Source organism: Rhinolophus ferrumequinum, chromosome 6, assembly GCF_004115265.2.
Source record: "Rhinolophus ferrumequinum isolate MPI-CBG mRhiFer1 chromosome 6, mRhiFer1_v1.p, whole genome shotgun sequence".
NCBI classification, from domain to species: Eukaryota; Metazoa; Chordata; class Mammalia; order Chiroptera; family Rhinolophidae; genus Rhinolophus; species Rhinolophus ferrumequinum.
In genome coordinates, this window is record NC_046289.1 from 52,554,750 (window position 1) to 52,581,429 (window position 26,680).

Consider the following 26,680-nt stretch of genomic DNA (forward strand, 5'->3'; position numbering starts at 1 on the left):
AGCTCAGCTCAAGGTGATGTGTTCAATCTTAGTTGCAGGGGGCGGAGCCCACCATCCCTTGCGGGATTCAGAGGAGTTGAACCGGCAACCTTGTGGTTGAGAGCCCACTGGCCCATGTGGGAATCGGACTGGCAGCCTTCAGAGTTAGGAGCACGGAGCTCCAACCACCTGAGCCACCGGGCTGGCCCCAACAGCTTTTTAATTTGGCTGTTTTTCAGACCATTAGACATTATTATATTCTCTGTCTTATTTTGGGATTATTATTAACATCATAATAATTGTGAGTTCTAAGGAGAAAAGAATTAATAAAACCTTTTCTAGTAGAATATAAAACAAGTTAAAGTTACATATTTGTATGGCTAACACGTAGTATCTACTTAACTATTGATGTAGATCCTGTCGGTAAAGGTAACATTAAAAAATATGGGGGCCAATAATTCACTTGTTTCCTTCATATATATCTGTGTGTATAAATATTTTCATATTTATACATATTCATATATATTTATATATATATTTCACATATACATGTATATTTGAACAATTTCACATTTGTTTATTTTAGTTACATTGCGTATAGGTCTATTAAACTGTTTTGATACTATTATTTTCTTTTAATTAAAAATCGTATTGTTTAAGTGCCTCAGGAATTATTTACTAATTTACCAATTACAAATTTCTTGAGTTTTAAAGACAAGCAAAATGTTTTTTGTGATATTATTTGCCATAAGGAAAGGCAGACCCTGAATGTATACTCATTTGTGTTTTTTTACTCAAAAATTAGAGCTGTTTTACTTTGAAATAGATTCAAAGCCAATTTAGATGACTACTTATTATGTAATGTGTTCCTTGCAATTAATAATCAAAAAATTTAATCCATTAATTTTAAACTTCTGAACTAATTTCTACTGTAAATTAATGATTTTCCAAAAGCTCTGAAAGTGCCTTGTACGTGGACTGGGTGGTATATTAGTCTTCATTTCCTTATCTGTCTCTAGGAAAGTTTTGTCATTCACCTTCTTTCTACGCAATGGTTAAAAATATTTATAAATTTTACCCAGAAACATCTTTTCCATTTTTAACCTAAGTTCCTTTTTTTGTTTACAGATATTTGTTCTACTTTGGTTATAGTTCAAAAATGGGATAAACTGCATTCTTGATATAACAGTATAGGAGTACTGCTTTGTGTTCTTCCATAGGACTTGAGAAAATTGGTTGAATTTTAATTTTATGCTGACAAGTTTTAGCTTGAATTTGATCAAGTTATTCTAAAGAGTTTGTTCACTGATCAGAAATTATCATTTCATGCATGTGTACTTTTGGTTACTACTGAATAAAAAGTGAGATTGGGTAAGTTTGAGTCCATCACTATTCTTAGAAAAAGTGACTTGTAAATTATAGCGACATGGATTCTTACCCTTATTTTGTCACATTTCGTAAAACACCTTGCCTGTTTGGGCCTCATTTATTTATTCTGTGGATACTTCTTGAGCATCTGATTTGTGTTCTAGGTGCTAGAAGAATTGACTGAAATCTCTGTCCTCATGAAGGCTTATTTTTTAGTGGTGAAAGAGAGACAAAAAAATAAATAAAGGATATATAGTATGTTAGCTGGCAGTCAATACTATGGAGAAAAATGAAGTTAGGGAAGGGGGATAAGAAGTAAGGGGTGAGAGTTTGTAGGCTGCCATTTAAAATTTGGTGGTCAGGGAAGGCCTTACTGAGAGATAATAGGTGAGTAAAGACCTGAAGGAGGAGATGCAAGGAGACTGGTTTGGGTGCAATTGAGTGAGCAAGATGGGGCTTGCAAAGCAGTGTTGGGCCGTAAGCATTTGGCTTTTATTCTGAGATGAGAAGCCATTAGAGGATTTTTGAATAGACTGTTTTATACCTCTGTAAAAACCACAATCAACAAAAAAACCGTAAATACAGAAGAGTGTTTATTACTCTTGCTGCTGTCTTGAGAATAAATTGTAGAAGATAAAGGGCAGAATCAGGGGGATTATTTAGGGGGCTATTGTAATAATCCAGGTAGGAGATGGTAAAGGACAGGCTAAGCTGCTAGTAGTGTAGGTGATAACGAGGTTTGATTTGGGATATATTTTGAATTTTCTGATTGATTTGGGATATATTTTAAATTTCTGATTTGATTTGGATGTGAAGTATGAGAGAAAAAGTGTTGAGGATGATTCCACAGTTATTAATCTGAGCAACTGGAAAGATGGCATTGATATTAACTGCAGTGGGAAAGACTAGGAGGAATAGATTTGGGAAGGAAGATGAGGACTTTGATTTGCGACATATTTTAGATACCTGTTAGATATCCAAGTGGATATGTCATTGTCATTCACCTGTATGAGTTTAGGGAAGTGTTCTAGGCTATAAATATCATTTATCATTTTAAAATGTGATAGGAATGAATACAACTAAAATTGGGGAAATCTGAATAAGATTGGTGTATTGAATCACTATTAATATCCTGTTTATGATATTGTATTATAATTTTGTAAGATGCTATCATTGGGGGAGATGGGACAAAGGGTACACGGAATCTGTATATTATTTCTTAAAACTGCATGTGAATATACAATTGTCCCAAACCAAAAATTCAATAAAAATGAAGTCATGGGACTGTGTGAGATCACCAAAGGATACAGTAGAGATAGAGAAAGGGCAAGGTCCACCGACTGAGCTCTGGGGAATCTGACAATAAAAGGTTAGGGAGATGAGGAGGAATTGGCAAAGGAAACTGAAAAAGAGTGGCCAGTGATGTGGGAAGAAAACCAAGTAAGTGCTGGTGTCCTTGGTCCCTTGGTTCCCTGTTTGTAAATATGAATCCTAACTTGTTCTACTAGAGTTCTGAGATTCTGTAATTCAATATTGGTTTTACCTACATGTCATAAGTTGTTATTTTGAGATGAATTCAGAATGCCACATATCCTTATCTCCAGTAGCAGAAACAAGGACTCCTTTTGACCTTGAGAAAATTAAATTGTTCACATTATTCCTCAGCACGTTTAACTCTCTACATGTATTCTTGTAAAAGTAATTCTCTTAAATTTCTATAAAAGAACATAACTAGGTCAGTGTTTCCCAAACTCTGTACTGTAGAACTAATGTCCGTAATTTATAAATTGTCTGGGGGAAAAAGTTTCCATGGTCAAATAAATTTAGGAAATGCAAGTTAAAGTTAAATAGATTCTTTAATATGGGATTTTTCAGGCCTGTGGATATCTAAGAGAAGATTTATTTGATATTTGAATTTTTTTCCTTCAGTATTTAACTTCTTAACGTTAACCTTCATAGAATAGTGTGTAGAATGCTGATGTAATCATTCTTTGGGTTTTCTGAATTGGGAAATAAAAAGTAGTTGTGTAGGGTATTGACTATAAGATGGACCCCTAGACATTTTCTTCATGTTTATGAATCATTTGTAAGGTGAAGTTTATAACTGCATACTAGCAGTGTTTCATTTTTGTAGTTTTAGAAAGTTTTATCAAGAAAAATATCCTCATTATTATGTTTGTAAAATCTAAGAAATACATAATAGGGACAGACCAGTTATTAACTTATCCTGCCTCTGATGGTAGTGGTAAGGGATATTTTTGTTAGAGGGTATGGTTGCTTTACATGATTTTATACCAAGAAGCTTAAGACTCTCTCATAATTATTTTTAGGTTCTCTCTGTAACTGTTGTGCTTAGTTCATCAGTCTACCCACTTACCTACTTTTCTTGAGACTATTTCTATTTCCAGCCTTTTATTGTCTGTTAAGGAGTTTCTTATTTTGTAATATTTTGCTTCCTGCTTAAACATCATCAGGTGGTCTGCCTTGGTATTAAGAATAGGAGATTTGATACCTAGCTCCACATTAAACCATCTAAGACCCTTACAAGGACAGTGTGGTATCTTAGTTAAAGAGCATAAGCTCTGAAGTTCATTGCCTAGTTTGGAGTCCTGTGCTGCTGTTTATTAGATGTGTGATTTTGTATCGGTTACCGGACTTCTGGTTCCCATTCCTCATTTCTAAAACGCAGGTAACAACAGTACCTGCTCATAAGGTGTTGAGGGAATTAAATGAGTTAGTATATGTATATATTATTTAGAGAGTGATTAGCACTATACATAGAAAGCACTATACAAATGTAAAGTTACTGTTGTTACTATTGTATTACTACTACTCATGGTCTTATTTCTGCCTGCATTTTATTCACATAGAATTAACGTAATCTTTAGTCTGTTTTTCATTCTAACCTCCCCATATAATTTTCACAGGTCATTTCTGTTTACTTTCTTTTATTAACCCAGTATACCTTTCTTTAGAATTATTGTTGAAGCACATATTAGTCGTATCGTTAGATTTTTGGTATCTAAAGCTCACTAAACCTATATTTTTAGGGAATGTCGACGAATGTTCCTAGGTTCATTTTAATCACAACTGTTTTTTGTAAGTAGTATAAATAGTATTTTTTCCTAAATTATACTGCCTTATACTGACCACACTGTGGTTCATCTAAGACTTCCAGCCCACCGCTCTGATTGTGAAGACTTTCTTCAGCCTCATTATAGTCACTTTGATATTTGACCATATAGAAGAGCGTACTCTCATCTACAAACTTGGAGAGGTTACTGTGAATGTCAATTTCCGTATCACTTACTGAAATATAGGAACATACTATTTTTTAATCCTCCACATTGAAAAATATCTTTATCCATACGTATGGTATTGTGAAAAGAGTGCAGCTTTGAAATAAGGCAGTCCCACTCATAGGTTTAAACTCTAGTTTTATATCTAATCAGCTCTATAGCCTTGAGAAAATGACTTAACCTTACTGAGCCTCATCTTCCTCACCAGTGAAAGGTATGTAATAAATCTTTGCAGAGTGGCTATAAGAAATAGAGATAATGGAAATTAAATTAGTTAAATTATTAATTTAAACAGCTAACATTATTTAGTTAAATAGTTAAAATTATGTAGTCAAATAATTAATTAAAATCTGTAGCACTGGCCTGACAAAAAGTCAATAAATGCATGCTGCTTCTGTCATTGCTGCTGCAGCTGCTGCTGCTACTAATGCTACTACTGTTCCTGTCATTCCTGCTGCTGCTCCAGCTGCTACTATTGCTGTTACTACTATTATTACTGCTACTTCTGATGACAGCACCTCATGGGAACGACATACCAGTGGACTCTTCACCTCACTGAGAGTTTTAGTGACAGTCCATCTGCGCTGTGGTTATTTGTAATTTTGGCTTGTAGTTCACAGGTCTTTCCAGTATGTTCCTCCAGATTGTTTTTGTTGTTGTTGTTGTTGTTTTTTAATAATGCTCTTACAGGAGTGAGTGAGTCAGAGGCTTGCCCAGGGCCTGATGGTGACCTGGGGGTGGGCGCAGGGACAGATGTTAGAAAGCACACACGGAACTCACTGCTGTGGGAGCAGGCATCTCAGCACCTTCGGGGCACCTGCCGTGGCTGACTCCTCACAGGCTGTTTCTGGGTAGATGACATATTATTGCAGTGTTTCAATTGCATCTCGAATATATATTCTGACTTGTCTAATGATTACAAATGGACACCCTTGTTGAAAACTAGTACATACTCCTCTCTGTTTAGGGGGAAAACATTCCTTTTGAGGTTACAGAGTCCCTTCTTTAAAGAAAACTTTTTATTATCAGGCATTCATTCCCCATAATCTTGGCTACTAATCCAATACTACTAAGTTTATGAAAATGTATAATTGTGCTAGTAACAATAGTAAAATTGTTTTTTGTTTGTTTTTTATTAGACCTTTGAAATGATTTTTTGTCTTAATTCTGCTTTTTTCAGATGTTAGATTGCAACTCAGTCATGGAATTGCTCTTTTCTATCTGTTTCGCCTTTATCTTTATTTTTCCTCTTTTTCTATCTTCTTTATTATATCCATCTGGACAATTAATTAGAATAGAAGTAAAGTTTTAAGTTTTGCATAGTTCATTTTCTTGACAAAAATTTGAGAATACAAAGATATTTCTCTCTAGCATATCTTCAGAGCATTAAAATTTGTAGTAAATCCATAGTAATTTGAGCTTGAAAAACTAGGCTACTTAACTATTTGTCTATTTTATTTATTGAATCAAATGTCCTGAAAGCCACAGTTGAAAGTGATTTTAAAAGTTGATTTAATTCTCTCAGTGACTTCCAAGTAAGTTTGTTCTAAGCAAAGTACAATAGAAGAACACTGACTAGAGTTAAAATATCAGAGTTCAAGGCCCAGCTCTCTCACTTACTCACTTTATAGTCAAGTTACTTCAGCTTCTTCATCTGTGAAATGAGATTGAAAATAATCTTTGTACTACTGTTTTGAAGTTTCAAAAGAGATGTAAAATATATTTTACAGATAAAAATTTATGTGTATTTTATATTAAATCCCCTTAATTTAAAGAGTACTAATAAGAAATGAAAATGTAAAAATGACTTTTCTTGAAACTGAGTTCCTCTCTTGCATTTCAGAATGGCTACTGGGTTTTATACTTAGCACCAATAGTAAGTACATGGCTCTTTCATAGTATAATATAGGTAACCCTTACATATATTCATTGACACCTACCATTAATTCCCTACCTTCTCTGTGAAAGACTGTGTCAAGTACTGGAAATGAAAATATGAATAAGACATGGATCATGCACCCAGGGCAATTACAGAATGAGGCAGTCAGAAATGTAGATACCTAACACACAGTAAATTGATTTCATAATCAGTTAAACCACTGATACCATGTATGTATTATACTATGTAACCAAATCTTTAGCAACTGTAAATCATTTTCCTTTGCAAAGTGGATGCAATATATTTGCTCCTGGCATGTGATTGCAAATCAGTAGATAGCTATGTGTCAAAATATGGTGGTTTCTGGCAGATTGGACTTCTGCCTTTGATATCTGGTAAGCACGAAGTCATGGGAGATTCAGTGAAATAGAAAGATAAATAATTACAGTAGTTCTTCATTTAGGGCAAACTGTACCAACTTCTAGTGATTCTGAGGTTATGACCATTTTTTAAAAAGTCTCTTGGTCCTGAGAGTAGTTGCTTGAATATAAATAAGTATCCAGGGCTTAATTCAATATTGCCAACAAAATTTTTCAAAATAACAACAGAGTCGTACTCTGATATTAAAGTCATTGCCTCCATTGATGGTCTTACTTTTTGCTTCACATTTTTACACACAAATATTTTGTTTCTCTTGATTCCTTTTCTCTGTCTTCACTAGTTCTTTCTTCTGTCTACAATTATTTTTTTTGCTTTATCTTCCTTAATTTTAGATGACCAAATTTGTGTCTGGTATTTTTGCTTTAAACATCTTTGCCATAGACTTGTTTGCCTCAAGCATTTTTGCATAACAAATTGGCTTTAACGCAGTTTTGCCATAAAAAAGATAAAATAACTTGTTGCCAGTTTGTTTGTTTGGTTTCAACTGGTTGACTGGTTTTATTTCTCCATTGATTCAATATTCCCATTTTTATATTATATAAATCTTAGCCCTCAAAATGATACAGTGAGGAGTCGACAGTAGGGCTGTCTTAAAGTAGTGGATGACAACAATTGTATGTATCAACATGGTAGAACATACAGTGATAAAACTTACTAGAAGTGTAAAATAAGAGAGTATCAAGCCGGATTGCATCTCAACTAGAAAATGATAACATATGAGTTCACAAATTTTCTGGTGATCAAGTCATCCTTCCTGTCTGTCAAAACCAAAAGTTTACCAAGCTATGGCAAAAATAAAAGACAGTAGTAATTCACACCAGTCTTTGAGAGCATTAATTACTGATTCTTTAGCTGATTTAGATACAACAGCTTGGTTTTTAATGCTGTCTTTACCAAATTTATCAGCCAGTATTAGAAGTTGAAGGGAAAGAAGAATCAGGCTCCTCCTATCCCCCCAAAAAGGAAACGGTTATGATTCCTGATGAGTATACATTGATTTTCTCTTTTTTACTGCACAATTGCCTTATGGCCAATTAATTATGTGATGAAATGTTTGCAGCAAAAATGCTTGCCGCAAACATGTCTATGGTGAATATGTTTATGGTGAAAGTACCTAGAACTGACCAAATCATACCCAAGTGTTCAAAAATGTGTAGATTATTTCATACTAGAGCAAATAGGGCTGGTCTTAACAGAAGTAGACTAGCAATCAAATTAATGTCTATGTATTGTGCTTAAGGGTGGGGGGAAGTTTGGCAGGGGAAAAAAATCTCAAAACATTGAAGATAAATTATGGACAATAAGATTAATTCCCAACTCTATCCATGGCAACCAATAGTTAACATTTATTGAGCATGCACCATGTGCCAGACACTCTTGTAAGTGTTTTATATTTATCAACTCAATTCTCATAAACTAATTTGGTATGCACTGATGTTCCATTTTATGGATGAGATAACTGAGGTACAGATAAGTAATTTGCCAGAGGTCACATAGCTGTTAAGAGGAGAGCCTTAATTTAAATTATGGCAGTCTGTCTTCAGAAATTAAAAGTATTAGGTTGGTGCCAAGCAAATTGTGGTTTAAAAGGTTAAAAATAATTGCAAAAACTGCAATTACTTTTGCACCAACCTAATATATTCCTTCTCTGGTTGTACTTGTGATTCCAGATGTACTTCCTGTTTTGTTTATAATTGACTGAGAAACTGAATGGGACTGAACTTCAATGTGAAGGCCCTCTGTTTCCACAGGAGGGTAGGCAGCTGTAGCAGTGAGACCAGAATCTAGCCTCCTAATCTTATAGCAGTATTACTATGTTATATGGATAATAGAGTATTTCAGTAAACAATGGCATAAATTCTTCTATTAGTAATATTCAATATGTTTTAGAGTGGAAAACGTCTAGAGAGATCAGTTAAGCTTTTTCACTTTTCCTGACATAACTTATTGGGGAGCCTGATTCACAGGAGAGGAATTGGCTGTGAGGAAGTACAGTGGAAATTTGAAGAATCATCACTTTTAACCCTGGTTCTGTTGCTTAATGGGTTTTTTATGTTACCATTTTTAGGCCTTATATTTTCTCATCTACAAGATGGGGGAAGTTGGATAATATATTTTCTTAAGACTAGTCTAACCTAATACGCTATGATTTTCTGAATTGAATTGTTGATTGAAAAATAGTAAATTGTAATAAAAACGGAGGGGTCATGCTCTGGATGATGATTTTAGAATTATCTATATAGAAGTGATGGTAGGGACTGTACCTAAGGATGAGATATACAAGACTGAGCAGGTCAGGTCTGAGCGGTAAATATTTCCCTATGAATGAATGTTCCACAGGTACCACAAATTCAGTATGTCCAAAACTGAATTCATTTTTCCTGCCAAATATGCTTTTTCTCGCCTTGAATTCCCTATCTTGTTTAATGGCCTTACTGTTTTTTTGCCACTCAATGCAGACATTTGAGCGGTCATATTTGCTCTCCTTGTTTACATTTATCTAGTTGGTACTTATATTCTGTTGGTTTTACCTTGTTTATTGTCTGCCTAAACTTCTCCATGACACTGCTACTGCTTTACTTGACACAGTCTATCTCTTATTTGGACTCCTTGACTAGAGCCTATCATCCTCTTCTAATACTGTCCTTTTTCTTTCTGATGTATAAATCTGATCATACTTTCCTATTAGCCTTAGAATAAAGTTCTTAGCATAAACACTTTAGAATGGCAATCAAGACTTCCTGAAGAGGCGCTTGCTATCTCTTCAGTTGCATCTCCAAGTTATTCTTTCTTGTTCCCTACATACCAATCGTATGAGACCACTCATATCATTGGCATCTTGTTTTATATTTTTTTGCAGTTGTTCTGTTTTGAATCCCCTTTCCCTGCTTTGCTATAACTCTTGCTCTTGCTGCAAACTAAGTTCACTGTAGTGTCTTCACTGCTTCCTTGCCTCTTTCACCTTCATAGTGGCTTAGTCCTTTATTACAGCCACTGAGTCATATAGATGTCTCTTTTCTAACACTTTTCAAAATTCTGTTGTTTCACAACATTTTTTTCAAAATGTTTCCTTGACAGTGAACTTCTTGAAAGGAAGGACTGTGTCTTAACTTTGGGTGGAACTTTTAGCACAGTGCCTGTTATAAGTTGAACCCAGTTAAATGTTTAGCTCAGTTACCAGTCCGTACATAGTATCTGTTAACATGTCCAGAACAAATGATCAGAAATGGTGCACTAGATGTTTTACTATTATTTATTAGTATGATGATTACTATCTTAAATTTAATCCCGAATGTCTAAGTGGAAGGTGTTGACAACTGGTAGACTTTACTAACAGCTTATTGTACAACCTCTGTCCAGCTTTTTTAGTATGCTTACAAGTATTCTTAAATTGAACATTATGTTTTGAAAATCAGCATTGAAATTTTTGGCTTTTAAATGTTATTGGGGGAAAAAAAGAATGTGGCCTGGCTGAAATGAATCTGAACATTTTCCACCTTATAGTTCGTCCCTTTGTAAGAACACACTAATGTAATTGACCCAAAATATTCATTTTACATATAGCCTTGAATTGGTCATCAGACCTGTAGAAAAATGCAAGTAGGAACATTTATTTCATTTTAAGCTTTAGAGGGAAAGGCTTGTCCTTGAGAAATAGGCCAGAAGGATCTATTTCAGCAGGTTTATATACAGAAGAAAAATTACTTATTTGCAATCTTAATCTCTAATGATCTGTTGTTGAAACTGATCACCAGTCAAGTCTTCCGTTCTCTTTACATTGAAATCTTTAATAGTGTTTGTTTTAAATGATATAGTACGATTACCTATAAAAAATTACTGCAACATTCATAGGTGAAAAATATAATTATCTAATGGCAGGTCGTTAGCTCAGAACTTTGAGCTTAGCAAATTTCACGGTCTTCTACCAAGCAAGTGAATATCTCAAATGATGACTATTTCAGCAGGTATCTTTAATGAGTAAGGGTTACAGGTAAGAACATTTTTTTTTTCCAAAAGTGTTAATGAAGTAGTCATAGTGTATTATAATTTGTTAATCTTAACGTATGTTTTTCTAGTTATAAAAATGTAGCGTACATTTTAGTGATGAATGTATAACTCAGTGAAATTTTGTATTATGTGCTTTTCTAACTGTTTAGATTTGTTTTTCTAAATGTTCTGACTGGTTATTACAATTCTGTTTCTTAAACAGAATACCAGTATGGTTAAAGCCCAAACAAGATTGGGATGATAGGCCTCTTAATGCTAGTTATTTCAATAACTTATTTTGTTCTCATTTATCAGTTTCTTAGCCAGAGTAATAAAAGCCTCTGTCACCAACCAACCTTGCAGAGATATTATGAGGCCTCAGTTTCCTTGGTTGAAATGCAATAATAGTAACACATGCTTCAATTTATTAGAATAGCTATATGTGAAAATGGTTCGCGTGATAATATTTCTTGTATAAGAATGTAAGGTCTTATTTTAATAACCTTTTCAATAGTAGGATGAAAAGGAAAATCCTTTTATAAAATATTTTGAGACTACTTTGTGACCAATGTGTTTCAGTTTTTCAGGTTTTGAGTTTAAGATTATTAAATGCTTAGAAGTAAAAATTGTAATTTACAAATTTATTTCAAAACTTCATTAGTCCAATATCTACTTTTTGTTTCATCAGACTAATTTTTGTGTTTTTTTACTACTTTATACACATTCTTAAAATTATTTTTCTGTATAAAATAATTACAGCAGTGAAGTTGTACTGTAACACTCGTTGTTAGTTCATCTTTATGAATTTTATTGTTCACAATTAAATACTTGAGAGAATTCATATTCTTTAACCCCAAAATTATTGACATTTGTGCATTTTGTTAAATTTTTGTGCAAGTTTTATTCATTTAAATTTGTTTAATAAATTAGTTCTAATTATTGTAATATACTACCAATATAGTGCTTCTACAAAAAAGGACATGCCTATTTTAAATTGTTTGCAATTTCATGAATAACTAAAATATAGATAAGGATTTTATACAGTTTTATTAATGCCTAGTAAGGCATTAGCAGTCTTCATTTGTGTCCATGAAATTTAAGTTACCGTATTTTGCAGTGTATAATGCGCTCCCGTGTATAATGTGCACCCACGTTTTAGGCCCAAACTTGCAGGGGACAAAAATCTTTCATTTTAGTATTTTAATTCAAATTTTTATTTGTTTACATTTAGGTACTTATTTTTTGTATTATAAAGGAATTTTTTTAGCATTTATTTTTTAACATACTATGGTACAAGAAATTTTATGTAACAAATAATTACAAAACACAAGAACAGATACAAGGTACAAGAAATTTATGTACCTGTAACAAATTTACGATTTTTACGGGTCAGAAGGCCAAGAACTCTTCATCGTTGCAAGTTTGTTGTAAGTTAAACAAAACCTATTATTGCATTCCAGGATATTATTTTGCATACAGATATCGTTATTGATCTCTAGAGTTATACTTTTAGCTCATACTCATAAATAAAAGACTTAAAAACATTTATATTGATATGGAATTGATAAAACCCATGTATAATGCGCACGCTTATTTTTCCCTCACAAACTTGGGCAAAAAATTGTGCATTATACATGGCAAAATACGGTAGTATAGTTGTTGCTTATGTTAAATGTATTAATGCTTAAGTATAGATATTAAACCTTCAAAAAATTATGAAGCACTTAACTGTATTAATGTTATTTCAGATCAAGTAGGCACCCTAATTATGCAGATTAAAATTGAGTTTAATATATAATATCAGCAAATGGTATTTAGTCATCAACAGTTTTTAAAACAAAAATCTTTCAGAGAAGCTAGCTTTTATATTAAATTATTTAAAAAGATTTTATAGATGTTATATGCATTTCTTAACGTATAAGTTACAATTAGTATATTTTTAGAAATCAAGATGTTTAAAAAATTTATAGTTAATATTTGAGCTATGCTTATAAAGATTTTTAAGAGAATACATCCTCTAAAATTATTTCTGTGATTTTATCACCTCTAGACTAAGTTAATTGTAACATATATTGAAATGGTATTATCATATTAAATTTCACAATAGATAAAATATCTTTTCTCTCTTTTTAAGTCCTATAGTAGTAGTGATGCATATTATATATTTTAACCATATGGCCTGCTTTTATTTTTTGAAGTATAATTCTTTTTTGAAACTGTTTTACTAAAGTGTTAATATTTTCTGTTTTAAATTGTATTTGGCATAGAGAACAGTTCTTAAGTGCTCTTGTTTTTAGAGAAGAAAGAAATACATGTCTATTCATTTATTTAGCACATTTATTGAATCTGCTATTTATTTTCTTGCATTTTTTCCCCTTAAAATATTTATAGAGGTCATTTACTTTTATAGTATTATATGTACATTAATTTAGACTTACATTTTATTTTAAGCATGCAAAAGAACTGTTTCATATTTTTCCATTTTAATTATAAAATAAAATATTCAATACTTATTTTGTTTTCAAGATTCAAAAATGAAGCTCCCACTGAGAAACAAGAACCTGTGTCTGAGGTAAATTTTGTTTTATTTTATACCTTAACATTTTACACATTTAGAAAGTATTGTTGGTGTAATTTTTAAAACATTTTAATTCAATGTGTGTACATCAGTAACAATTGTTGGCATCTTATCAGGAAGAAAGAATTGAGATTTTATTTTTTGTTTTCATTTGATATAAAAATATCTAACCCTAAGAAAAATTGTAAGGTGATTTTGTTTTGACAAAGACATTATATATATATCACTTGCCTATTATTTAGTTTAATGAAAATGAGTTTATGACTTAACAATCCTGAAATCAGTAAAATCTCAAACATTTGGTACATTGGAAAATTATTCTTTCCAGATGATTTAATTTTCTGGGGAATTTAGACTGTCAAAAGATTTGACTAATATTTAAAATAGAAATATTTTGGTTATATAGTAACTATGTTTTAGCTGTCTTAAACCAGCACTCAGTATATAACACTCAATTATCATATAAATGTTACTTATTGGGCAGTCTAATAGATGAGACATTTCTAAAGGTAAAAATAATTTTGCTTAAGTGTTTCCTTTCTTGATTTCAAGTTTTAAAATATTCTTCAACATTACTTGTTTCTTTCTGAGTTTAATGAAGTGAGGCAGGTTCAGTATTTATCTTTTGAATAGCATTTCTGTCTTGTAAAGTGAATAACTAAAATAAACCTAGGGAGAAGCAGCAGCCTTCTTCTAACCGGCTGTTTTTATTATACCACAGAAAGTTTTCTTTGGTTTGAAAGGTACTTAATTAGAAATAAATTTCTTTAATAGATATAGGATATTTTGGTTATCTGTTTATTCTTGAGTGAGTTGTGGTAGTTTGTGGTTTTTGAGGAATTGGTCCATTTTATCTGAGATGTTGAATTTGTGTGTATAAAGTTGTAGCATTTCTTTATTCTTTTAAATGTGGGTTCTACAGTGATAATTCTCTCTTTCATTCCTGATATTGATAGTTTTTGTATTCTTTTTTCTGTAGTTGTCCTATATTTTACTTTTACATACATAGGTTATAAAGACAATACATTGTTGCTGTTTTTGCTTTAGTCAGTTAATTTTAGAGCAATTAAAAACTTTAAAAAATAATTTTACATTTACCTTCATTTTCACCATTTCTAACATTCTTCATTTCTTTATGAAACTCTCCTTTTCTGTCTAGTATCACATTCCTTTGGCCTAAAAAGCTTCCTTTGATATATCTTATTACAGATCTACTGATAAGTAATTCTTCCTTGATTCTTTTTCATTAAAAAAAAATTTTTTTCACAGTTTTGAAAGATATTTTTGGTGATTATTGAACTCTGGGTTGACATACTGCTGGTTTTCTTTCGGCAGTTTAAAGAAGTTATTTTATTATCTCTTGGCTTGCGTATTTTCTGACAAGATGTCTTAACTGTAATTTTTATCTTTGTTTCTATATCTGTGTATAATGTGTCATTTTTCTTTGATTACCCTCAAGATTTTACCTTTATTTTGTCTTTAGTCCTCATTATTTTGAACACGATATGTCTAAATCTGGTTAGGTCATTTGTTTATTTATATGTTTATCTGTTTGTGTATTTATATATATTTTTGTATTTATCTTGTTTGGTGTTCTCTGAGATATTCTGTTATCTTCTTTTTCTGGGGTTCTGATTGTACATGTGTTAAGTCATTTGATGTTAGTCCCTGTTCTTAGATGCCCTGTTCTGGTTTTCACTCCCCACTTCATACTTCACACACACTCTTTTGTGTGTGTATGTTTCAATTTGGATAATTTCTGTCTATTGACCTAGTCACCCATTTTCAGTTTTACTGATTTATTTTTTAGTTGAGCCCATCAAAGGCATTTTTCATTTCTGTCATTGTGGTTGGTTGGTTGGTTTTTCTAGCATTTGCATTGATTCTTATAGTTTCTGTCTCTCTGCTGAAATTCCCATTCTGGTCATGCACGTTGTTCTTTTTTTAACAAAGCATTTAACATATTAATCACAGTAATTTAAAGTTTTCTGTCTGTTGGTTCCAATGGCGGGTTCATACCCAAGTCTGGTTCTGCTGATTGCTTTGTCTCCTGATAGTGCATTTTCCCCCTTGCTTTTGTGTGTGTTGTATAATGTTTGTTTGAAAGCGAGACATTACAGTATGTAGGACTGAGATAAAAGTATTAATATCTGAAAGTGGGCTTTCCTTTTCCTACATTATGTCATTAGTGTGGGTCCACATAGTAGTGAGTTGAACCTGGATTTTTATTTTCTTGTGGCTACTATTACCCTCAATGTACCACCAAGTTCAATTCCTGTAGGTTTTGTGTTTGTCATGGGACTTACATTGCTGGAGGTTTTACTCTTAATGTCCTTACTCCACACTCAACTTGCCTCTTTCCCTGTGAGACTGAGCCTCAGACCCTGTCTCTCTCTCTACGCTCTTGTTTCTTCCAGCAATAATGCTGTTGCTTATTATCTGATGTTTGCTAGCCTGGTGGTGGGTAGTGAGGAGTGGGGTGATATTCTCTGTTGTTTTGGTTTAGCCTCTTAAGATGTCTAAGTGTTCCTGGGGCTTGAAAATAGGATTTTTTTTCTTCCATCCTCCAGCCATAATCAGTCCCTGTGCTCTCCCTGGGTGTGACAGAGTTTGCCTCTCTTTTTTCTAAATAAGCCATGGACATGAGTAAAATTTATGAATCCTTACTTTCATAACATTACCCGTTGATTATTTCCTGAGGCATTCATACTTGACTAGAATAAATCATTGAACTCTTACTTTCCTTTTATTGCTTTCTTTCTTCTGTGTCAAGTGTAACCAACCATTTCATACATAAACCAAATTTTTTAAGTTTATTTTTTGTTAAAAGAAAAACAGCTTGTGCTAAAAATTTAGCAGGCCATAGGTAGAGTTAAAGGAAGTCATATTGAATGGAGACCATATTGAACATTCTTGGTCAGGTATTTCTTTCAAGTATATATATGATGTAGATAGTCCCTTGAATAGATCCAGGTATTTAAGTACACATGTGTAAGGTGAATAGCTTGAGTTAATCTTCAAGACTTTTATCAGATGCATTGTAATAGAATCAGTGTTGTCATGCCCCAGTAAATATTTTACTCTTTTCACTTTTTCATTGTATAGTTTTCCATTTCCTCTTTGAAAATTAATTTCTTTCATATACTGGATTGTATTCATGTAATACAGTAGCTTCTAAAATAGCCTCTTTTCTGCTATTATGTATATTCTATATACTGCAACATTGCACTTCTTTTGTTTCCTAACTCTATATATCATGATATATATAGTCTCTATATATCATGATATATATATATATATATATAGACTCTTCAACTACAGTCTAATGGTTAGGTAGTTTCATTATAACTAAGCAGGAGGTGAGAGAGAAGGTAGATACAGATTGATTTTCTTTCCTTGCTTCTTTCCTTAACTGTTAGGGAACACTTGATAGTATGTTCCAGGAATCTTCACAGTGAGAAACCAAGATGAATAACATCATTTCCCTACCTTCAGGGTGGTCAGAATCTAGTAGGACAATTAGACATAAAAGAATTGTAATCCAATAAAGATAACTACCATATTCCAAGTATATCAGGTATAGTAGGTACACACAGGAGTCCCTGCAGGGTGACTTTATAATGTTTTTCTCCACTTTTCTTAATATTTGTCTCTCAATTCAAACATACACATAAATATACAGAATAGAGGTTTCCTATTATTTCATTAATGAAATGGCAAATTAACTCTAGTCTCTATTTCTGTAAGACTATACGAGATTGATTCTCCATAAGGTATTTCTAAGACTTACGTTTTTTTGCATTTGCTTTGTAACTTTTTCAGACACTTGAGAGTTTCAAAAATTGGTAAAATTACTTTTTTTTTAAATCAAATTAAAAGTTAAAAAGTTGTGCTAGAATGTTTATCATCAAAACAGTGGTTCATCTGCCCTGCCCTTTGCCATCAAACTCTTTAGAGACAGCCATTTTCAACTCTTTTAGCAGTTTGATCTAATAATTATTTCTGTATTTCTAAATAATATAACCATTATTGTATGTTCTTGATTTGTCACTTTTTTGATGCTGTGACTGACTTATGATAGTTAAGAATTTACTTCTCTTATGATAGTGTAGAATTTACTTCTCTATAGAGCACCATCCCTATTTTCCTTTGTCTGCCACTACCAGCATCCCAGCCAGGGAAGGAATTAGAGTGAAGCAAGTGAAGCCTATACCTCTGGTGCAAAATTTAAGGGGTTTCCAAAAATTCAGTAATCGGGTAAATATTTTTTCAATATTTTAAACAACCGAAATTAATGCAGAATAATCCATGATGAATACACTATCAAAATCTTAACTAAAGACAGGATCCAACCCTGTGCTTGAATGGCCCTAAGAGTCATGCACATGGTGGTTGCAAGTAGAACAAGGTAAATCTCTCACTTGAGGTTTCTTCTGTTGGTCCTTGTTCAGTCATGAGGGAAGTTGACAAGTTGTTTTGTTGTTTGTAGCTGTAATTCATAGTACTGCTAAGTAAAATGGGAAGTTTTATTTAATTATATTAATATATACATGTTTGTGTAATTTTTACAATATTTTAAGAGCACTAAGGTAAGTAATACCACTTTATTAATATAGTTGACCTTTCACAAATGAAATTTGATCAGGTGTCAAAATTTTTGGAAAAAGTATTTTTACCAGGAAATTGTATACTTTCTTCACGTAAAACAGTTATAGTTTACTATTTTTCATTTCTTTATATTAAAAACATTTTTTTCACTATTTTACTGAAATTGTCTGGAAATCTGGTATGTAATTTTCTATTGTTCGTAATTATTGATTTTTGTATTTTACATTCAAATGTTTATGTACATCTATTTGATTGTTAAATATTATAATTTATATGAATTATGTTAACTCAGATAAATTAATTAAATGTTCCTTATATTTAAATGTAGTAATTAAAAATAAATATATTTAAAATTTATAATAAAAATTCTTAAAAGCAAATATGGTACCTAAGAGCCAAGTGGTGCATTTTTCAGAAGAAGAAAACTGCATGCAGAAATTGATCAAATTATATGGGACAGTATCAAATTTGGCTAGAAAAACACAATATTCCAGCTACTTAAAATGATGAAGTCTCCAGCTGACACTGTTAGAATAGAATTACCATACAATTCAGAGTTAAATAAAGAATTTTCTTCTAATTGTGAGAAAAAATAAAGAAAATGAAATTAGAAACTTCAGAAGCTGAACATAAGCTGAACATAAGCATGAGCAAGAAAATAAGATGCCATTTGAAATAAATTTTAATTTTTTTAATCATGGCCACCTATTTCTGGTAAAATAAAAATGATTTTAATGGAGCATGGGGCTGTCTAAGGACAAGGAGTAGATTTTCGAATGTCTGTTTCACATAATGGGCAAAGATCTTAAAAAATGGTGAGTCTAATGATGAGTTGATTTATTGTGACTAGCTCCATTTATTCCAAAGGATCCTTGTTTTTATTTTGCTTCCCATGCATACTTTTAAGTAATACAGCAGTCAAATATTTGCAACTTAAAAAATGGTTTCAAAGATTGGAAAAATTTGAATAGAATCTGTGGCCACAAAATTCCGTATTTCATCATCATGCTTCTTAAAAATTGAAGTATTTTTAAAATAAAAATCTATGTACAAAAATCTTGCATTTCTATACACTAATAATGAACTAATAGGAAGAGAAATGAAGAAAAACATCTCATTTACAATTGCATCAAAAAGAATAAAATACCTAGGAATAAATTTAATCAAGGAGGTGAAAGATCTGTACACTAAAAACTATAAGGCATTAATGAAAGAAATTGAAGATGACATAAATGGAAAGATATTCTATGCTCATTGATTGGAAGAATTGAAATTGTTAAAAATGTAATTACATATGCATACAGTATCAATAAATTGTAATATAAAATAAACATTATATTTGGGTCTTCTAAAACTGATTAACATAGTGCTATTCAGAATTTTAAAATACCAGCCACAGTAGTATCCTGCAAAAGAAGTTTCAGTAAGCTAAAGTTAATTTAAAATTATTTATAATCGAAAACAAGATAAAAAGAGAATAAGATTTTGAAAATATTGGTGTGTTTGGTGCCTTTAAAGCCAGGAAAGTAAAATGATAATAAATTCTGGTTTTGGTAGAAATAAAATGTTTAAACTTAAACTACTGTTGTGAATTTAGTACACTTTTCAGTTTTTCAACTACTTCTGGGTAGTACTTTTCCCTAGGAACCTGGGAGAATGGCAGAATAGGAAGCACCAGGAATCTGTTTGCTCACCTAGACAACAATTGCAGCAGCAGAATCTGTCTGATGTAACCATTTTGGAACTCTATAGAGTCTGCTGAAGGCCTGCAACTTTCAGGGAAAGACGTAGACAGTAAATTGAAATTAATTTTGGTCAATTTAAGCACTTAGCACAGTAGCAGCTACCCATTACCCACTGCTTTTGGGAGCTAAGGTGGGCAAAAAGGATCTTGTCCTCCAAATATTGGGGACCTGTGCTATTATCACTGAGTATTGCTTCTTATCACAGAGTTGCAGACAAAGAGGTAGCCATTGTTGCACCCCCCTCCCCCACTCTTGTAAGCCCTTCCCCCTCCAGCTGGAGTGACTTCCAGGGGATTTAAAAGGACAGTGCTCCCCCTCCCCTTTATTTTTTTGGTTTTTCCCCTTTCAGGAGCCAGACATTAAAGATTAGGACATTCACAACAATTTAATATATGGGTAAATTAGAAAGTGATTGCATATGCCAAGCAAAAGGCTCAGAGAAAACCTGTGAAAACCTTAAGTTTACAGCTCAGTTGATCCTATGGATAGAGACAGCCTATAATAGAAATACATACATATATACATACATACATACATACATACACACATATATACATGAACAGCAAATGCTGGGGAAGGAGAATTGGATTCCTAGAGTTACCACATTATTAGATTCAAATGTCCAGTGTAAAATAAAAAAAATCACAAGGCATACAAACAGGCAAGTATGGTCCATTCAAAGGAAAAAAAAAATCAACAAAAATTTCCTGAAGAAAATCTAATGGTAGATATACTAGACAAAGGCATTGAAACAACTGTCTTAAAAGTGCCCAAAGAACTGAAGGAATATGTGGGGAAAGTCAAGAAAATGATATGTGGGCAAAATATAAATCTCAATAAAGAGAAAACCTAAAAAGAAACAGACAAAATTCTGGAGCTGAAAAATACAATAACTGAAAATGAAAACGTCACTAGAAGGAGTCAAAGGCAAATTTGAGCAGTCAGAAGAAAGAATCCGTGAATTTGAAGATAGGATAGTGGAAATTACTGAGTTTGAGGAATAGAAAGAATACAGATTGGAGAAATATGAACAGATCCTAAGGGAGTTGTGGGACTCCACTGAGCAGAGCAATTGTGGAAATCCCAGAGAGAGAAATGAGCAGAGAGGATATTTAAAGAAATGACTGAAAACTTCCCAAATTTGATGAAAGAATCTAAATATCAAAGAAACACAATGAACTTTGGTAAGATGACCTCAAAGAGACTGACACTGAGGCACATAATCAAACTTTAAAAAGAAAAAGAAACTTGAAAGCTGCAATAGAGAAGTGAATCATCACATACAAGGGATCCTAAATAAGATTGTCGGCAGATTTCTCATCAGAAACTTTGGAGGTCAGAAGGCAGTGGGCCAATATATTCAAATTGATAAAAAAATTAATCAAGAATCCTAGATTTCAGTCTCTTGAGATCTTACTTCTGAGGCATATCTTCTGTTTGCCTCGAATAAATTTTTATAAAAATTACAATTTAAAAAAAATCCTAAATCTGGCAAGACTGTACTTCAAAAGTGAGAGAGAAATTAAGACAGTCACGCATAAAATCTGAGGGACTTTGTGATCACTAGACCTGCCCTGCAAGAAATGCTCAAGGGAGAAATTGCAAGTTGAAAGAACATTGCATGGTAACTCAAAACTGTAGGGAGAAATAAACATCTCAATAAAGGTAAGTACATAGGCAATTATAAAAGCTAGTATTATCATAGTAGTGGTTTGTAACTATTGTTTTCTACATGAGTTAAGATTCAAATACATTTAAAGAAAAATATTACTAGTGTAAAAGCTAGTTTTACTGTAACTAGTTTGTAGCTCCAGATGTTTTCTCCATAAATTAGGAGAAATTATTTGTCTGTGTTTTGAGACACACAGTATATGAAGCTGTCATTTTGTGACATCAGCAATTGAAAGGATGGAGTTTTTAAAGGAGCATAGTTTTTGTAAGTTATTGAAATTAAACTATGTAAGTTATTGAAGTATAAGTTCAAATTAGAGTGTTACAACTTTAAGGATGTTAAATGTAATCCCCATGGTAACCATATAGAAAATAGCTATAGAATATACAGAAGGGGAAATGAGGAAGGAATTTAAACATTTTACTATAAAAATAATCAGCTAAATACAAAAGAAATCAGTAATCTGGGAAATTAGGGCCCATCTGTAAGGCATATAGAAAACAAATAGTACAATGACAGAATTAAGTCCCTTCTTGTCAATCATTAATTTAAGTGTAATGGATTAAACTCTCCAATCGAAGGATTGGAGAATGGGTAAAAACATGATCCTACTACATGCTGACTACAGGAGACTTGTTTGAGATCCAAAGACAAAAGTTAAAAGCAAATGTATGGTGATGGAAGAGGAGCTGACTCTGGGTGGTGAACACACAATGTGATTTATGGATGATGTGATACAGAATTGCACACCTGAAATCTATGTAATTTTACTAACAATTGTCACCCCAATAAATTAAAAATAAATTTGAAAAAAAAAAAAGGAGACAAAGGATAAAAAAAAAAAAAAGTGAAGGAATGAAAAAGATATTCTTTGCAAGTAGTAACCAAAAGAGCAGGGTTGGCTTTACTAATATCAAACCAAGACATTAAATCAAAGAAAGTTTACAAGAGAGAAAAAAAAGACATTATATATTAATAAAAGGTTCAGTACAAGAAAAAGATACAATTATAAACACTTAATGACACACCACTAACATATGTGAAGCAAAAACTCACAGAATTGAAGGGGAAAATTTACTGCTCTACAATAATAGTTGCAGACTTCAGTGCCTAACTAATGATAATGGATAGAACAATCAGACATATGGTAAGTAAAGAAATAGATTAGTGCACTGTACAACCTCCGCAGACTACACAGGAGCTGTTTAGATTTCAACATAGGAAAATCAGGTGCTCACCTGACTGATTCTTTACTGGAGAGGATACTGTCAGTCATTCAAAATCTTTTCTTTGAGGCTGGTAATTTTCTCCAAAGAGGAAATCTACCATGTTTCTCCGAAAATAAGACCTAGCCAGACAATCAGCTCTAATGCATCTTTTGGAACAAGAATTAATATAAGACCCAGTCTTTATATTAATTACATTACATTACACCCTGTCTTATATTATAGTAAAATAAGACCGGTTCTTATGTTATATAAGATCCAGTTTTATAGTAAAATAGGACCACGTCTTATATTAATTTTTTGCTCCAAAAGACACATTAGAGCTGATTGTCCAGCTAGGTCTTATTTTCGGGGAAACATGGTAGATTCCAATTGGGGGTGGTGTAATGAAAAGTGATTCCTTTGACTGCTGGCTTTCTGGGAGCCAGGCAGGAAGAGGGACTATGGGCCCCTTTACCCGGTATATGGATTTTACTAGTTTTTTTTGTTTTCTCCGTGTACCTCATGCCTGCCCTTTGCTGTTCCTGGTGTTCACAAGTTCAAATTGTGTCCAGTTCTGAGTTAACCTTTAGCCTCTGTGGTAGGGTGAAGAATAGATACCTGTTGTGTGAGTTGTAGAAAAAGCACTTAGATATCTCCCCAGTCCTCGTGCTTCATTTTCACCTTTTATAACTGAATTCCTCCAAATACCAGATCTCTTTGATTCCCTGGGCAAATTGATTCTCTTGCATTCCCCACTCAGATGTTTCGTTGTAACTTCTCCCACACTGTGAAGTCAATTTTCACTCCTCCAGCCACTTTCCATCTAAATATTTGTTGCAATCTCTTTGACAGTTAGTCTGCTTTGGTGTTTTCTTGGTCTTTATGAATGAAAATGTTTATTTTCTTTGCTAAACCCTCATTTTAGCAGGGTTTTGGGAAAGTGAGGAAATAAATGTATGTGATTGATTCACCATTATCAATTTCATAGGCTTGAGTCAATCACTATAATGAATGAAGTCTTCACTTCTTACTGTGGTATTGCTTTGGGTCATCTACTTAACCATGCAGTTTTATTTCTCATTTGTAAAAATGAAGTTTATAATATCTAATACGAGAATTAAATGAGATAGTGAATGTGAAGTTCTTAACATACTACATGTATCATGTGTACTCAATAATTGGCAATTGTTACAAGCTGTTAGGCCTGTGGCTTACTGAGGTTTTATTGTTTTCTTTCCTCCCCATCAAAGATTTGAAATAAACAAAATGTTTAATTTGTCTATCATTTAATATTATTTAGTTTGACAGTGGAGGCGTTACCATGACAACAAATATGAAATAATTTCAGAAATGTTTTATCTAAGTGCCTGTACTTAATATATTTCTATAAAATACTTTGAATGCAACTTGATCAAATTTAAGTTGTGTTTTACAAGTTTTCCATTCAAGTACAGTTGACCCTTGAACAACATGGAGGTTAACGGGGCTAACCCCACATAGTTAAAAATTCACATATAATTGTTGGTTTCCCAAAAGCTTAACCACAGTACAGTTGTCCCTAGGTATCTGCAGGGGGATTGGTTCCAGGACCCCTCTCCCACCCCCATGGATACCGTGGATGCCCAAGTCCTTTATATAAAATGGCCCAGAACAATACATACAATTGGCTTTCACATCTGTGAATTCCCAACTGTAAATTGAAAAAATTGTTTTTAATCCTAATTCAGTTGAATCCGCAGGTACGAAACCCGGGGCTACAGAGGGCCAACTGTATATTTATTGGAAAAAATCCACATATAAGCGGACCCATACAGTTCAAACCTGTGTTGTTTCAAGGGTCAACTGTAATTGTAATTATGGCCCGTATTTGAAACAGAGTCTAAGGAAAGCAGGTATTGTTATAACTGTACAACTGTTTCATGACCTTGATTCAGAAACTTTTGGTATGAAGAACTTCTTATAAGTTTCTTTAAAAAGAATTTTTTAAATACTTTTGATTATGAGAATTATTCTAGTACATACTTTAATTAAGAAATTGTTTTTCTAGTTCTTTAGTATGTAAGATTACACACTTGAATTCCTTTTATCCAGAAAGTTTAATGTAATAAAAGTGTTTACTTTAAGCTTGTCCATGAATATAAAAGAAAAATATTATTAATCATTTCAGGAAATTGCAAAACCTAATATGGCTGAAGGAGAAACAGAAACATCAAATTCTGAAAGGTAAATGTAAGAAAAACTGAATCTCTTGAAATCCAAGTATATAAAATGACACTTGAGTTGCGTTATTTCAGTTAATCGGTAAAGGCCTGTATTTTTGTACATGGTGTTGCTTTTATTGATGGCTTTTAATTAAAATTTAAAAATTTTAATGCAACAAGAATGTGCTGCAGATCCTGAGTTTGAAATACCTTTATGCATGTAAAGTACATTTTATAAGTTAAAAATTTTAAAAGTACTTACTAGTGAGTAAAATGTTAACAGATTTCATTGCCCCTATTAAATGCAAACAGTTACAATATGCTACAAGTTACAACATGGGGACAATTATTGCAAATAGGTAATTTAAAAAAAAAATTTTTTTCCAGAAAGCTTTAAAGCTACTTCTATGGTGGCATATCAACTTAAAAATGTCAAAATTCAGGGATTGGTAAAGTTTAATGCTTAGGTAGAACACTAATAAACACAAGACATTTCACAATCTTTTATCATAAGAGAGAATCCAGCATTTTAATTAGAACTTTTTTGCAGCTAAAGATAATTTTATTTTGTCTTTTAAATTAAGTGATTTCCCCGTTTCTATCTTTATACTGTATATATTACTATGGGTTACTTGTTAATCTGATGAGATTAATTAATCCATTGCCCATAAAAGGAAAATTATGGAATAAGGCTTTATGAAGGTATTACTTGGACTTAACTAGAAAAATTATCTGGCCCTTTCTTCACCTAGCATTTTTTCTAGAATCTTGGATGAGGGGATTAACTAAAATTAAGGAGTTAGAAAAAGCATACTAGTCACTTCTGTATTATTTAACATTTTCTGTAAATTGTAGTTAGGCCTATAAGAGCTGAACAAAAAATAACAATTATACAGTTTTAAATGAGGAACATATATTTTTTGCAGATGATGTAATTGACCTGTAAGATCCAAGAAAATGAGCTTAGAATCTTTTCTATATACCAATAACATGTGATTTCAAAATATAATGGACAAAAGAGTTAATTCACAATAACAATAAAAATGAGAAATGTACAAAATCTAAATGAAAACCAAAAATTTACTGAGGTAGAAAATAATATATTAATAATGTGCATGATAGGCCATTTTCAAAATTAATTTATGGGTTAATGAACATTTAGTTGAAAATTCTAATGGGATTTGGTTTGGAAATTGACAAAGTTTAAGATTTATATTTTTCTACTTATTAATACAATAATTTATTTAATTCTTTCCCTGTTGTTAGATAATAAGTTGTTTCTATATGCACTATTTAAATATTGTTTTAATGAGCATCCTTGTACAAATATCTTTTACATTTTTAAATGATATAATTTTGGGAGAATAGTAGTGTAGTAGTATATAATAGGTGATTTGCTCTATTAGATAATAAAGTACATTGTTAATCTTTAATTAAGACTGTATGGTATTGACCCAAGAATAGTGTAAAGACAAATCAGAACAAAATACATAGCAGAGAAACAGCCTTATAAATATAATTTAGTAAATAATCACTATTTGATAACGTTGCTTTGATATTTGGGCAATTCATTAAGGAAAAGTCTAAATTACAGATGGATTAACATAATACAATATATGTAATCATTAAATTTATTTTTGGTAAAATAAGCATTGTTACAACTAGATAAGGGGCTGGAGGTCCTCTTAGAAATCTTGTTTCTAATGTTCTATTAT

The 26,680-nt window shown here is 32.2% G+C and overlaps 1 protein-coding gene across 9 annotated transcripts in view; it reads left to right on the forward strand.

Moving 5' to 3' along the window:
- Nucleotides 1-26,680, forward strand: part of ZNF280D (zinc finger protein 280D) — a 105,007-nt gene that overhangs the window by 75,762 nt on the left and 2,565 nt on the right. For all 9 annotated transcript variants that reach the window (XM_033108022.1, XM_033108027.1, XM_033108028.1 and 6 more), the window contains 2 exons: nt 13,480-13,525; nt 24,932-24,987. In XM_033108022.1, coding sequence (XP_032963913.1) covers nt 13,480-13,525; nt 24,932-24,987 — 102 coding nt within the window. The remainder of the gene's footprint in view (nt 1-13,479; nt 13,526-24,931; nt 24,988-26,680) is intronic.